This window comes from Camelina sativa, chromosome 12, assembly GCF_000633955.1.
Source record: "Camelina sativa cultivar DH55 chromosome 12, Cs, whole genome shotgun sequence".
In the NCBI taxonomy this organism is placed as follows: domain Eukaryota; kingdom Viridiplantae; phylum Streptophyta; class Magnoliopsida; order Brassicales; family Brassicaceae; genus Camelina; species Camelina sativa.
Window position 1 is genome coordinate 6748051 of NC_025696.1, and position 15945 is coordinate 6763995.

Below are 15945 nucleotides of genomic sequence, written 5' to 3' on the forward strand. Positions count from 1 at the left end.
CACTACAGGAAATAAGGGTATTAATAGCATTAGAATATAGCGTTTTTAATAGTTTTGCTATAGTTGAGTTTTGAGAAAATTTGCATAGCGTTTCTAAAAAGACAAACGCTATTATAGGATTACCGCGAAAACATTTTGTAGTGGTGCCTAGTTTTTAGTTCTACAATAGCATAAATGATAATGAAAACGTTATCTTAGAGGTAACCGGGAAAGTGAAATTTTCGTTGCCTCCAAAAAATTTATAAGTTACTACACAAAAAAAAAATAGAAAAAAAATTACAAGAGGAATATATCGATTAGGGTTACATTAATTATTACTGGTGAAACACTTTGGCCATCTCTTCTCTCTTCTTTCTCTCTGAAACTCGATTGGAAACCTTACATTCGATCCTAATTTATTTGTCTCTTCTTTCACTCTCTTTCCATCTCAATCCGTCTTAGAGGAAAAAAAAGAATTAAAAGAGAAATAGATCGATTAGGTTGAATTTCTCGTTAAACAGCCACCTCTTCTCTCTTCTTTCACTCTCCTTTCTTCTTCTTCTCCGACTTGAGTTGCTCGGCGATAGGAGACGAGAAGCCGGCGACTGTGATGGCCAATCGTGGAAGAGATCGAGAGCTTTTGATTCTCGTTGCTGATACCGGTGACAAAGAGACGATGGTTCTCCTTTCGAAGCCTTCTTCTTCTTCCTCTGCTTCTTCTCTCTTCTGTCTCGCTGAAACTTGATCTGAAACCCGTTCTGAAACTCGATTCGAAACTCGATCCCAATTTGTTTGTCAAATCTTTCACTCTCGATCCCTCTCAGTTTACAATCTCTTCTGAACTCGACAATGGCGGCTTCCCTTCTTCTCAATCATATTTTGCAAAGTAGTAGCTCGATCTCTCTCCGTCGGGTCGTCGCACGGTTTCAGGTCCAATTTGCTTTTGATTTTCAGACTTGATTATTTGCTTATCACTTATTAGACTTGCTATTGTAAGAACTCTTGTTGATTAGAAGTGATGACATGCCTTTTAGATTCTGTGTGGAGTTGTAAGATGATATATTTCATGAGTACAATATCTATAGAAATTGACTTGTATCTTGTTGCTCATGTTTCTTCTTTGAATCTCTGATTTTGGTTTCTCATTGTGAAACAGGGTGATACATTCAACAATTCTCATTTCACAGACTCAAGGCTCAATACATTCAACAAATCTCGGTGATTATTCTTCTTTTCCTGTTGAGAAAATTACTCGACAGATTATATGAAGCTTTGTTATATTCTTGATGGAGGAAAACTGATAATGTAAGGCATGGCTTAAACAGTGTCAGTGAGTCTAGCTTTGATGATTGGGAATTTTCTGGATTTTGTGGTTACTCTATTCATTCTTGTTTTTGATTAGTCAATGATTCCAAAATTTGTTGATTTGGCAAAATAAATTTGTTGAGGCAATGAGATGGCAGCGACTATGATATCTGTTTTAGTTTCTAAAATTTGTGAAAGTTGCTGTCTGCTGACTCTTGGAATTGAGAGTTCCAGTTCCAGATTTAGATTGAGGTCTTGTGATTGTTAACTGCTGGACAAGAAGTCGAGTATAGACTATGGGATCCTTGCTACAGGTTATACGTTCCGATCTCTAGTTTTTCTAACAATTTATGTCTCTGGATTTAAGCTCTTTGTATAATATTTTGACTGGATGCTTTTCTTATAATATTTGTCATTAGCATTAACTAGCCCTGTTCTCATCCGATGGATCTGTGATAACGGCTTTTATCTATTGATTTTGAAACAGAATCACCAGAAAGAGAGTGAGTTCCTTTAGCAAAGAACAAGAAACACTTATTAAGGAACTACACGAGAAGTAAGTGTCAAATCCTCATCTGCATAATCTCTTTATGTGCATCAATTTTAATGACTGTTATTTTCTACTGTGTCTATGTGCAGGTTCAAAAACCAATACTGAAAGGAAAAACTTGTGGCTTTACTTTAGAAATTTAAGCTTTGGATACTTGATTTAATGACTTGACTACTCCCTTTGGATATTTTGTTTACTTTAAAATGTTAAGCTTTAAATATTTGATTCAAGACCAAATAAAAAGGAAAAAAAAAATACTTTGATTCAATGACTACTCCCTGGAATATGTTTCGACAATGTTTATTTTTATGGTTTTAATTTCATTAGACTGTACATTTAGAAGTACATACAACTACCTTTAAATTGCTAACCAAGAAAAACCTCAAATACGACAAATTAATATGTGGAATTAACCGTGTAGTTAATATTTCTAAATTGGACAACTAAAGCATGAATTATTCTATAATTTCAATGAATACTTTGACAATTTAAAAACAAACTACGTATTAATTAAATTAGGTTCAATCTTAAACATATTTTATTAATTAAATTAATGAAATACAAATAAAACCATCGAACACAAAATTTTAAAAATATATAGACATATATATAATACATAACACAAAATTAAAATATATATACAAGTAACTTTTTTTTTTTTGGGTCAAACATATATACAAGTAACTATGGATTATACAATTAACTAATGTAACATGTAATCAAAAAATATACTAATATACTAATGTCTCATAGGTTCATAATTTCTAAACATAATTTAAGTGAAAAGTTTTAATGTTTTTTATTGCATTAAATTTATTTTGTTAATTGAAAATAGTGAAATGTGTTTCAAGATTGAACCATATATCCTTAATGGTTTAGGGTTTAGGGTATAGGGTTTAGGGTATAGAGTTTAGGGTTTAGAGTTCAATCTTGAAACAAAATTCATTATTTATAAATTAACAAAATAAAATGTATTAAAAATTATTTTGTAATAATAATAACATAAAATATGAATAAATATAATATTACAAATATACAAATTAATTATAAAAATCAGTTATGTGTAACATATATATATTTTAATACATTTTCAATCTTTTTAATATATATATATCTTGTTACTTATATATTAATCTCTAAATTATCAATTCAATTATCATATATATTCAAACCTAAAATTCTCAATTCCTAAAACTTAAATTCCAAACCCTATATTATAAAGTCTAAACCTTTAATACTCATACATCAAAACTAAACAAAAAATTATAAAACTAAATAAAAAAACAAAATAAAGGAGAAAACCTCTTATTGGCTAATCCATAGAGACCCGGATTGGACTTTGGCTTATCCTCCACCGTTGATGAGTTAAATCTAACGGCTAAAATCTTCCTCTTCTTTTTTTTTCGTTTGGTTAAAACTTCTTCCCCTTGTCTTTATCATCTCTTTCATCATCTTCTTCTTCTTCTTCTTCTTCTTCTTCTTCGAAATTCTTCGAAACCCTACCCAGAACCAAAAACCAAGCGATCTAAAGCCTCATATCACGATGGATTCGCCGTGACCAACGTTGGCGGGAACAGATCGAGTTTCGTTGAAACATCAACGGGGAACCCATTGAGCCACACGTGAGACTTTTCACCTTCTTATTTCCATAGATCTGATTCTAAGGTTCTAGCTCAAAATTCAGGGTTGAAATCGCCGTTGCTCGCTGTTTTGTCATCCCTTTTGCACGTTGCTGTGTTTGTTGATGCTCTGATTGATGTTGAGTTGTGATATTATGTTATGTTAGTTGTGATATTATTTATCATATTACTTTGTTTTTATATAGAGCTCTGATTCGTGCTTGCTTCTTCTGTCTAGTACGCATATGCTTTTCATTCTCTTGTTGCAGGTAGTGTTTATAAGTTTATATATGTACTCTATTAGGGTTTTGTGTTGCATTTTTGATAATGTAGGGATGACCATGTCTTGTGTATATCTGAGATCGTTCTTGAAATTCTTGTTTTATCTTGAGACGGTATAAATTTGTGTAGCTATTAATGAATTTTTTGGATTGTGTGTTTATGTTATAGTGGGATGATGGTACAAGATCCTAAGAAACCAAAAGATGTTGATGAACTATTTGACCAAGCGAGGTAGTCAGCTAAAGACATACCTGTTGAATCATCAAGATCAGCTTCTAGGAGCTTCAGTGGTGCTGCACGATTGTTGTCTGGTGAAACCGTTTCCTCTACACCTCAGCAACAACAGCAAGACCGGCCTCAGATGGTTATGCACACTATTACTTTCTGTTTGAATGGTTTCACCGTTGATGATGGTCCATTGAGGGGGTTTAATGACCCTGAAAACAAAGACTTTATGGAGGTAATATCAAAAAATTTCTCTTATCACCATGTAACTCAATTTGACCAGTGTATTCTGCAAGAGTTAAATAATAGGCTTCTTCTGGAATCATTGTTATTTCAGTGATATAAATTTATTTTCATGCCTAGTTATTGAGCAGCTGATTCTTGTCACGATTCACTTGGATACTTTTGAATCTTTAATCATTGTTCTGTTTTATGCTAGAAGACAATTTCGGTTAGTCTTTCTCTTTACTGATTAAGTTCTATGATATTTGCTTGGAATTACAATAAAGTATTAACCTTTGTGTGTTTATGTATGTATGTGTATTGACTCTTGGAGATTGTTTATATGCAGAAAAGAGGAAAGCTGAAAGCTTAAGAAGAACAGAGCAAAAGAGCAAAGAACGATGAAGAGCTGTCGTGAGTTGTGAAGGACAAAGAGAGACAAGTCTAAAAGAGATTGTGGGCTATAGCAGTCCAAGAAGTCACCTTTTCCTGTCCAAGAAGTCGATGATTTGGATGATGAAGCTTGTGATGATGATAGTGTTTATGTTAGGGATGATTGTGAAGGCATGTTAGTGGTAGATTGATAGGTGTTTGTGTTTTTTTGTAAACAATGAAATTTGTTATAGTTTTCTAAACACTTAAATATTTATATATTTTGTATTAATTTTAATTGTTTTTAACAAATATTCAAAATAAAATTTTTATTTTAAATAACAAATAATTTGTAATTCTTTTTAATAAAATTTTTTTGAATAATTTAAAAACAAATTAATAACACGAAACATTTGCTATTTTTGCTATAGGTAAAATCAAATTAATGATTTTTAATAATATTTGTATAACGTTATTATAAATATTAACAATTGCACAGCAGACAATGCTATCGTTGTATAGTTAGTTATAGCACACCAACAATCCGCTATTAAAAGTGTCCGACCTACTATAACGGGCGATCTTAGAGCGTTTTAGGAAACGCTATAATTGTGAACTCATAGCGTTTAACAGCCGCTATTAATACCCACATTTCCTGTAGTGTAACGAGTGACAATGGGACAGAGTTCATGGCTCTTTCTACCTACTTTCAGAAAAATGGCATAGTTCATGAGACGTCTTGTGTGGGAACACCACAACAAAACGGTAGAGTCGAGAGAAAGCACAGACACATTCTTAATGTGGCTAGAGCTTTGAGGTTTCAGTCCAATCTTCCAATTCGTTTTTGGGGGGGAGTGTGTCTTGACTGCTGGATACTTAATTAATCGGACACCAAGCTCTGTTCTGAATAATCAAACACCGTATGAAAAATTGTTTCAGAAGGCGCCGTCTTATGATCATATCCGAGTTTTTGGAAGCCTCTGCTATGCTCATCAACAAACGCGCGGTGGAGATAAATTTGCGTCAAGGAGTCGACGTTGTGTGTTTGTTGGGTATCCACAGGGTAAGAAGGGATGGCGAGTTTATGATCTTGAAACAGAAGAATTCTTTGTTTCAAGAGACGTCGTCTTCAGTGAATTGAAGTTCCCATATGCTCCGGCAACGCCGTGGCCTTTGCTCGATGATGAAGAATCCGGTCAAGTTTTGTGGGCTCCAATTTCAGAAGGGATTATTCCCGACGAAGATAGTGTAGCTGTCCCACGAGTTTTGCCTCAAGCTACACGGCCACAAATTGTTATGGATCCACCACCTGATTCGGCCCGTTTGGTTAACGAAGAAACCAGGCCCAATACGGGTCCATCTCAACCAGAACTACGTCGTTCCGACACTTCGTCAATATCGTCTCCCACAGAAATCGAACCTGCAATTGCTGAACCACGATTGGGCAAAGGTCAGCGACAGAGGACAACATCCGTGAGACTGAGGGACTATGTCGTCGCTCCGGTTGCTTCAAGCTCCCGTGAATCGTGTAACTGTGTCTATCCGATTCATCTTTATGATGATGTTCATCGTTTTTCGGAGGAACATGTCGCATATGTCGCAGCTGTTATCTCGACTGTCGAACCAAGATCGTTTAAACAGGCAATGACTGATCAACGGTGGCGTGATGCAGTCGGATCAGAATATGGGGCATTGGAGGAAAACAATACATTCGACATTGTCGATCTTCCTTCAGGTAAGCATGCGATTGGGAGTCAATGGGTGTTTAAGGTTAAATTTAAGTCTAATGGTTCAATTGAACGATTTAAAGCAAGGTTAGTTGCTATGGGAAATAAACAAATCCAAGGGGAAGACTACGGAGAAACGTTTTCTCCTGTTGCTAAGATGGGCACAGTACGTTTATTCCTTGACACAGCTTCAAAGTATGGTTGGGTGGTGCATCAGATGGATGTGCACAATGCCTTTCTCCATGGGGATTTAGAAGAAGAGGTATATATGCGCTTACCTCCTGGGTATCAGTTACAAGATAAAAACAAGGTCTGTCGATTGAAGAAGTCGCTCTATGGACTAAAGCAGGCTCCTAGATGTTGGTTTGCTAAGCTGACTTCTGCATTGTTGTCTTATGGGTTTGAACAGGCTTTGGGTGATTACTCCTTGTTTACATACGACAAAGGTATTGGGGGAATATTCGTTAACAGTCTCCCCAAGTTTAGTTTGTTGTTGTAACCTCTAATGTATACTCCTAGATTTTAGCTTATCGTTCAATAGCTACTATATATGTAATCACGATCATTTAATAATGATACACAGAGAAAACCTTTTGCACATCTGATCCTCTTTAAGATGGTTATACAATCATGAAGCTTCGTTCTGTTACTACTTGTTTGCATGATTCAAGATCTATGTGACTTTATATCTTCTAAGTAACCTCTCACAGTTTCTTGAAACAGAGTAGATATGACAAACAATATTAAAGAATTTAAATGGAACAGAGAAAATATTCATTGTCAATGCCGTCCATGTTTGAAAGTCGTAAATTTGTAATACAATTCTTTATCTTTCACAATCTTGAAACAGAGCAAATAAATACAAAACAGAGTTTTTGACTATTTGATTTTTTTACATACAAAATCAATCATATGGAATAACTTTTTTTTTACATAAGTCATTGTGAAACAGTAAAATCACGATCACTACAACGGAGCTTACAAAAGAAGAGCGAGCAGGCAAGAAGAAGCAGCACCAATATAGAAGGAACTTGGCAACATCATAGCTGAAGCCGAGGGGCTTGTTGTGTTGCGAGGTCCTCTGTATTTCACCCGTTTCTTCATCACCACTGCGAGGTTCCTTGAGCCATGCTCATCAGCTGAACACAAAAGAAAGGTCTGAGAGAAGAAGAAGAGCAATAAGATGGAGAAGAGTAGTATGCGTCTGGCTTTAATCATCTCACCCATCTTTTTAGTTTTGTGTTTTGCTTAATTCTATTGGATGTGTGATGATTATATAGATAGAGTTAGGAAGAGAAATTTGTTCTATTAAATGAAAAAAGTCTTATTAGTTGGGTTATTAGATATATACGCAGCCCAGCCTAGTGGATGATGGGGTTGAGCTAGTGTTGCAGTCTTGACCAATTTGATATAGAAAGGGTCAAAAAAATCAAAGAAATAGCCATTTCAAGGACAAAACGTGCAAATGGAAGAAAAAAAAAATAGAAAGAAAACGATTTGAAACTATAGAATAAAAATTGATTGTCAAAAAAAAAAAAAAACTATAGAATAAAAATATTATTTTAGGAAGTTGTGTGATTTAAAAATTGGGGAATGAAGAATGGCCTGTGCCCATGGAGAGGGGAAGCTACAAGGCAATTTGGACATGGTCTCTTCTTTGTCCAAAATTGACGACTCCACCTCATGTGTCTGCCAGCTTTGATCAGAAGTGCTAATAAAGGAATAAGCTAATTCCACAAAGGTAACAAAACGTGGCCTACTAATAAGAGTTTTGTATGACTCAAAGCATTTATTTATAAGAGCCCGGTGCTTCAAACTTCAAAGCCCCATTTCAGGTTTGTTAAGAAAAGAAAACATTCTGAGCCCATGTCTACTACTCGCTGTCAATAAGTCTTTTTTGATCACACATAGCTTTAACTAGCTAATATGGCTCATGTCTATTACCAATTTTAGGCTTCATTCCAATGAAAAAAAAGATCTACAAAACAAGAGAATAAGACAAAAGACTCGACCAGCATCTAGGGAAGACTCACTCACGAGGTAAATCTTCTTGTAATCATGGTTTTCTGCTTCGATATGCAAAGGCTTTTTGTGGATTAGAAACATATCCGCAAAGTCACAGGACGGCATGTGTCCGGTCTTAACAAATCTGATACCCTCAGTGTTAGGAGAACAATTGTAAGGATTCAAAATCTGCTAGATATTTTAGTTGGGGATATGAACTTTTGGACAATTCCTAACACAATATTGACATCAAAGCAATATGTCAGGTAGTAATTTAGAAATCGATAGGAGAAGACAATATATAATACGATGTACGGTATAGAAAAATTCAGCGATACATTATTTACGTTGAAAAATATGTAAACGAAAAATACTAAAGTAAATAAAAATTGTTAAGTGTTTATACGATGAACATTGTCAATGAATGCTACCAACAATGTTACAAAGGCATATACTAGAAAGTTTGGTAGTATGTTGCAGCGCACATAAATGAATCCGATAATATGCTTGTCAACCAATTATGATCATCTCTTGAAATCGACTTTAGAAATGAAATACAAAATTCAATTTTTGTAGCTAGACGTAACTACCATGCATATTTGAGTCTAGACATATTAAATTTTAAACCGATATTAAAAGAAAAACTACACAAATGTACTTTCTGAAATTTTTTGTTTAAAGTTTTATTTTTAAAATTTAATGATTTAACAAATTTGTGGCCAAAAGAGCCAAAAAATTAGTAACATTTTTACACAAGGATCAATATAATCTTTGAGCCCGGCATGTCTCTCGAGTTTATGATTCAAAAATCAAAGGGTTGGAAAATAAACGCAAATAAATTGATAATGAAATATGTCAAGTCATTGGTGAAGTCTCATAAATTGATGAAAATAAGGGGGGAAATATCTATAAAATAGGAAATAAAAAAATAGATAGAAAGAGATAAAAGAAAAGATGAAGTTGGTGATGAGGTGTTAAAGATGCAAACAAAGAAATGAGAGGCCTCAATTTTACTTAGCCTCAAAACCAACACTCTTAAGGAGGTAGAGAGAAGAGAAGAGAATAGCCTCGCACCTTATCCTATCCTCTCGTTTCTCTCTCTAAAAATCTCTTTTGTTTCTCTATTTTCTCAATCACTATTTGACCCCTCTCGTCTCTTATTCCCTTTTACTTCCTCATTGTCACCACACCACCACAAGTCTCTCATTTTTATATATACACACACATATCCAACAGCCCTTCTCTCTTCTTCTTCTATCTTCTTCTTGCTCTCTTTCTCACCCTTCATATCTCTACTTATTCAAAATACACTCTACTTTAGGGTGTAAGGCTTAGTTTTGAGTTTTCTTGATCAAATTCAGGATTACAAGTTTTATGTGAATTGGTAATGGCTCCTAAAGCTGGGAAAACTAAGCCACACAAGAGTAAAGGAGAGAAGAAGAAGAAAGAAGAGAAAGGTTCTCAATATTACATACAACTAATAATACCATTCAAACATTTTTTTTGCTTATGCTAGAATTCATTTTGGTTACTCCACGCAGAATGACAAGTCAAGTTTTGCTTTCTTAGCTCTTTTATTTGTGTTTGGTATTGTTTTGATAAAAATATATAAAATTTGTGTGGTTGTGCAGTTTTGCCCACTGTCATTGAGATAAGTGTGGAAACACCAGACGAATCCCAAGTGACACTCAAGGTTTGAGCTTAAACACAATTAATAAAAACATTGATTGAGAAATTGTTTTTTAACTTAAGCCAATTGAATGGGATATGATTCTCTCTCGCTATCTCTCTCTCTCTCTCTCAAGTTGTTGATGATGATGATGATGTTTTTGGTGATAGGGTATCTCCACAGACAGAATCTTAGATGTAAGGAAGCTCTTAGCGGTCCATGTTCAGACCTGCCACTTCACCAACTTTTCTCTCTCTCACCAGGTTTCTCTCCTTCACTTCATCAATCAAACAACATTAATGAAATGGCCTTTTTTCATACAGTATCTTTCTCACAAGTTAACTTGTTGAATTCACAAGAAAAAAAATAAAATAATAAAACGTAACGTATATGTGTACTAATGGGCCCTAGGCCCAAATAGTGTCGGTTATAAAATCTGACATTTGCCGCCGAGACTGATTGTTTTCTGCTGCAGGTGCGTGGCACTAGACTCAAGGACTCCGTTGACATCGTATCACTTAAGCCCTGCCACCTCACCATCGTCGAAGGTAATCTTCTTTGATCTAACGGCCTATATTTCTTCTATTGTATTTTACTAGCTAGGGTTAGCCGCAGGTGATCCTGAACCCTTCTTATTTTTTTTTGAATTCGCAGAGGACTACACGGAGGAGCAAGCCACCGCACACATACGGCGGCTCTTGGACATCGTCGCTTGCACCACCGCATTCGGTCCGTCGAAACCGCCGGTGATTCGTACACCTCCCAAGGACTCTGAAAAGAAAGAGTCGAACTCGACTGAGGGAGATTCTCATGCCGATAAGGATGCAGTTATTTCAGGTTCTGGTCTCAGCCCTAAGTCTCAGACGGCGGAAAGCGCCGATAAGGGTGAAATCAACATGTGCCCACCAACTCGTCTCGGGCAGTTTTACGAGTTTTTCTCCTTCTCTTACCTTACTCCTCCGATTCAATGTGAGTTTTGTTTTACTCATCTATTAGTCGAATTGTTCTGAGTTTTGATCTCTCGCTTAATGATTCCGGATTCTTATCTTTTCAGATATCAGAAGGTCTGTTCGTCCATCTAAAGATGATAAAGGATTAGATGATTTGTTTCAAATCGATGTAAGTGGCTCTTTCTCTTTTGAAGCTATAAGAGTAGGAATTTGGGAAGTGTGACTTTTAAGTAATTTTGCTACAACCATTGTTTGTCAAATACAGATTAAAGTTTCAAGTGGGAAGCCGTTCACTGTTAATGCAACAAGAACAGGTTTTTATCCAGCTGGGAAACAGCAACTTCTGTGTCACTCCTTGGTTGAGCTGCTGCAACAGATAAGCCGGCCTTTTGATGCGGTAAGTTTGAAGATATATTCATCAAAAGTTTTACCTTTATGGTTTTCTGCCTTCTGATTGATTGTGGTGTTATGTGATTGTGGCTGTAGGCTTATGATGCTCTTATGAAAGCTTTTATTGAGCACAATAAGGTACGTGAATATATTTTATGTGGTTTCACTGGTATCTATAGTTGATCATAGGTAACTTCAAGATATAATTATTGTTAAATCATTTTTCAGTTTGGCAACCTTCCTTATGGTTTTCGAGCAAACACTTGGGTAGTTCCTCCGGTTGTTGCAGATAGCCCATCTACTTTTCCGTCACTTCCAGTGGAAGATGAGACTTGGGGAGGGGATGGTGGTGGGGTGGGCCGGTCTGGTAAGCATGAGCAAAGGAAGTGGGCAAAGGAATTTGCGATTTTGGCAGCAATGCCCTGTAAAACACCTGAAGAGAGACAGGTTCGAGATAGGAAGGCCTTTCTACTCCACAGTCTATTTGTCGACGTTTCAGTTTTCAAAGCAGTGGAAACTATAAAAAATGTACTAGAGAGTAATCAACGCTTACCAAAGGATCCTGGTGCATTGGCTTTCCATGAAGAAAGAATAGGTGATTTAATTATAAGGGTGGCTAGAGATGATCCTGATGCAAGTGCCAAGCTTGACCGAAAGAGTGATGGGACCCAGGTTCTAGAGATCTCTCAGGAAGAACTTGCTCAAAGAAATTTACTGAAAGGGATCACTGCTGATGAGAGTGCGACAGTTCATGTAATTTTTTTAGCTTGAGCTGCTTTTCTTAGCTTGCTCTTGTTGGATTTGTTACTGAGATTTACTTTGATCATATAGGATACGTCTACCTTGGGGGTGGTGGTTGTAAGACACTGTGGCTGTACAGCCATTGTAAAGGTTGCTCTGGAATTTAACTTGAATGGTGGACACATCCTACAGGATATTGACATTGAAGACCAATCCGAAGGAGGTGCAAATGCTCTGAATGTAAATAGGTAAAATATTTGGTCTTAGTGGTTTGTCTACAAGTTTCAAGCAAAAAGGCATGTCCATTTACTCACGTCTGTGTTGCTGAACATATGGCTTGGCATGATCTAAAAATTTGTGACATTTTGGCATATAATATGTGGATTTTGAAATAGAGGTATTCAGAGAGCTTTTTCTGGATATCATTTTACAGCTTGAGAACTCTATTGCACAAGTCGTCAACGCCGAGAACACCAAATGCAGACTTGGAACAAACACGTGTTGCTAAATCGCTTGTGAGGAAAGTATTTGAGGATAGTCTGAAGAAATTGGAGATTGAACCCTCAAGAAATAGTAAGCCTATAAGGTGGGAATTAGGAGCTTGTTGGGTGCAACATCTGCAAAATCAAGCTTCAAGTAAAAGTGAGTCTAAGAAAACTGAAGATGCCAAGCCTGAACCAGCTATTAAGGGTCTTGGGAAGCAAGGTGCACTGCTTAAGGAGATAAAAAGGAAGATCGATGTGAAAGCTAACAAGACTGAACAGGGCAAAGAGGACACTGACAATAAATCAGAAACTGAGGATCAAAAGGAACTCGAGAGACAAAATGAGGAATTGGAAAAGGTTTGGAAAGAACTAGTGACAGAAACTGCATATCAGCGCCTTAAAGAATCAGAAACTGGTTTTCATCTCAAGGTTTGTCTGTTTCTCCTGCTGATAAAATGTAATATTTGAGGCTTAGTAAGTGATGACTCATCTCTGGTATCTCTTTAGCCTAGTTTGTTTTTATGAATCTTACCTTGTGTTCTTCCTCTCCATGAAACTGCCCTGCAGTCACCAAAAGAGCTGATTGAGATGGCCCGCAAATACTACGCTGATACTGCTCTTCCAAAATTGGTCAGTTTTTTTGGATCTTTATTGTCTTATTTAGGGATAATTCTTAATTTCTCATAAACTTGAACTTGATATGTTGCAGGTGGCAGACTTTGGATCTCTTGAACTCTCACCCGTCGATGGGAGAACTCTAACAGACTTTATGCATACCAGAGGCTTGCAAATGCATTCCTTAGGGAGAGTGGTAACCATTTCATCTCATAGTCTTTGGTACCCGCTCTTGTCAGAATAGATGGTAGAATGTGCTTATGTATAGAAAAGCAAAGTGCCCCATTTCTTTTAGGAATCACTCTTTTCTCCTCTCATTTTAGGTCGAGTTGGCTGATAAGCTCCCTCATGTGCAATCCCTCTGTATTCATGAAATGGTTGTTCGGGCATACAAGCATATACTGCAGTCTGTTGTAGCAGCTGTTGAAAACACCGCTGATGTGGCCACCTCCATAGCAACATGTTTAAATGTCTTATTGGGAACACCGTCTGACACTGAGAGTATATATGACGAAAAGATAAAGTGGACCTGGGTGGAAACTTTCATTTCCAAGAGGTATGGGTGGGATTGGAAGCATGAAGGCTGCCAGGAACTGAGAAAATTTGCCATTCTTAGAGGATTGTCACACAAGGTCTGCGACTGTCAATCTGATTTGTTTTTCAGTGATGACAATCTAACCTGATATTCTCATATGTTACTTCACTTATCGTTTCAGGTTGGACTGGAGCTTGTTCCTAAAGACTATGAGATGGACACGTCATTTCCTTTTAAGAAGTTTGATATAATCAGTATGGTTCCTGTGTATAAGGTACCATGCATAACTATCTTACTGTAGTAATCAGCTATAATGAAAAAGTGAATTGGTTCAGTTACTTAAAAGCACTGCTCTTGTGTGCAGCACGTAGCATGTTCATCTGCTGATGGACGCACTTTGTTGGAATCATCCAAAACCTCTTTAGATAAAGGCAAACTGGAGGATGCTGTCAATTATGGCACCAAGGTATAATTGATATCTTTCTCACTCTCATTTATATACTAACCATGTAGCGGAGGCTTTCTATATATAGTCTAAATATATTTCTCCTTATATATTTAGCACTCAACAAATCAACCCTTCAGCTTAATACATAATTTGGTTCTGACACTTTCGTTTCACACGGATTTATTAATTTTTGTTCAAACGGTCTAACTAAGCTGATATTTTGGGATGAACTCGATAGGCGTTAGCGAAGCTTGTAGCAGTGTGCGGCCCCTACCATAGAATGACCGCTGGAGCATATAGTCTTCTCGCTGTTGTGCTGTACCATACTGGGGATTTTAATCAGGTATCCTCTTTGACAGAAATTTGGACCATCTTCAAGGCATCGTTTAATTAACCTACTTCCTTAGCAGAAAAATATTTCTGCAGCACTAACCAGTTTTAATTTCTCAGGCTACCATTTATCAGCAGAAAGCACTCGACATAAATGAAAGGGAGCTTGGACTTGATCACCCAGACACAATGAAAAGCTACGGCGACTTGGCCGTCTTCTATTATCGTCTTCAGCATACAGAGTTAGCCTTGAAGTATGCTCTCTCTATTTCCCAAAGCCAAAGACTACAAATTTAATTGTTACGATTTGCTTGCTAATATGCTATCCTTGTTGTAGGTATGTCAACCGTGCATTGTATCTTTTGCATCTAACATGTGGACCATCACATCCAAATACGGCTGCCACTTATATAAACGTAGCAATGATGGAAGAAGGTATGAAGAATGCCCATGTGGCTTTAAGATACCTTCATGAAGCGTTAAAATGTAACCAGAGGCTACTTGGAGCTGATCATATCCAGGTTGGTTTTCTTAAGAAAGGACATGTTTGGTAAATGCTTTTAACTCCACGACCTGTCAATGTCTAAAGACAGCGAATTCCCATGCCATGAAGGCTTGGTCTTAATAAGTAAATTTTATCGTGGAAGCTAAATGATGTGCTAAAACATGAATTTGCTTCTGATGTTTCTTTTCAGACTGCTGCAAGCTACCATGCAATTGCTATTGCTCTCTCTCTGATGGACGCATACTCCTTGAGCGTCCAACACGAGCAGACCACTCTACAGATTCTACAAGCAAAACTAGGCCCTGAGGATCTTCGGACACAGGTGCTTAGTTAGATACGATTTACAGGTAGTTTTCAGTTAAAAAGTGTTTCTAATGCTCTACAACTGTGTTAGGATGCGGCTGCGTGGCTTGAATATTTCGAGTCTAAAGCTCTGGAACAGCAAGAAGCTGCACGAAATGGTACTCCAAAGCCAGACGCCTCTATTTCAAGCAAAGGCCATCTCAGGTATCGAAACATTTGTCTTTTACAGTTTTACATATTTTTTTTTATATACTCCTGCGTTTCATTATATAGCACTGTTTTCGAAATGCACATGGGTGCCAAAAGATATAAATAGAACTGACTACCATAAATGAAATTTAAAATGCAGACCTGTCTAGACCACTAGTACAAATTTCTATCTTGCGTAAATCTTGTCCTGAGTGATATAACCCGTGAGCTTTCTTCCCAATAACAGTGTATCAGACCTGTTGGATTACATAACCCCGGATTCTGGTATTAAAGCGAGAGACGCTCAAAGGAAAGCTCGCCCAAAGGTTATATTTGTTTTCCTCTGACTTTATTCATGTTTTTAGTTTAATGCTCGCATTATTTAGGCGTGACAGATATTTTGTTTTAAATGTTCATTCAGGTCAAAGGAAAACCAGGACAAAGTCCAGGACCTGTCTCCGAAGAAAATCAGAAAGATGATGAAATTCTGAGTCCGGCTC

The 15945-nt window shown here is 36.7% G+C and overlaps 2 protein-coding genes across 2 annotated transcripts in view; one reads left to right on the forward strand and one right to left on the reverse strand.

Moving 5' to 3' along the window:
* On the reverse strand, positions 7053-7809 carry LOC109128085. The gene has a single exon (XM_019233853.1). It carries the CDS (start codon positions 7506-7508, stop codon positions 7260-7262), a length of 249 nt encoding a protein of 82 aa, XP_019089398.1. The 5' UTR covers positions 7509-7809; the 3' UTR covers positions 7053-7259.
* The window catches only part of LOC104730549 (protein TSS), a gene marked incomplete in the record, with an annotated part of 9819 nt that continues 3207 nt past the window's right edge, over positions 9334-15945 (forward strand). The window contains 23 exon segments of the mRNA XM_010449731.1: positions 9334-9742; positions 9917-9978; positions 10125-10217; positions 10430-10502; positions 10609-10923; positions 11009-11073; positions 11170-11301; positions 11391-11432; positions 11523-12047; positions 12126-12283; positions 12469-12949; positions 13088-13150; positions 13230-13331; positions 13459-13767; positions 13852-13944; positions 14035-14136; positions 14357-14461; positions 14569-14702; positions 14786-14969; positions 15144-15275; positions 15348-15460; positions 15693-15771; positions 15867-15945. Of these exon segments, the coding sequence (XP_010448033.1) occupies positions 9673-9742; positions 9917-9978; positions 10125-10217; positions 10430-10502; positions 10609-10923; positions 11009-11073; positions 11170-11301; positions 11391-11432; positions 11523-12047; positions 12126-12283; positions 12469-12949; positions 13088-13150; positions 13230-13331; positions 13459-13767; positions 13852-13944; positions 14035-14136; positions 14357-14461; positions 14569-14702; positions 14786-14969; positions 15144-15275; positions 15348-15460; positions 15693-15771; positions 15867-15945 (3511 nt within the window).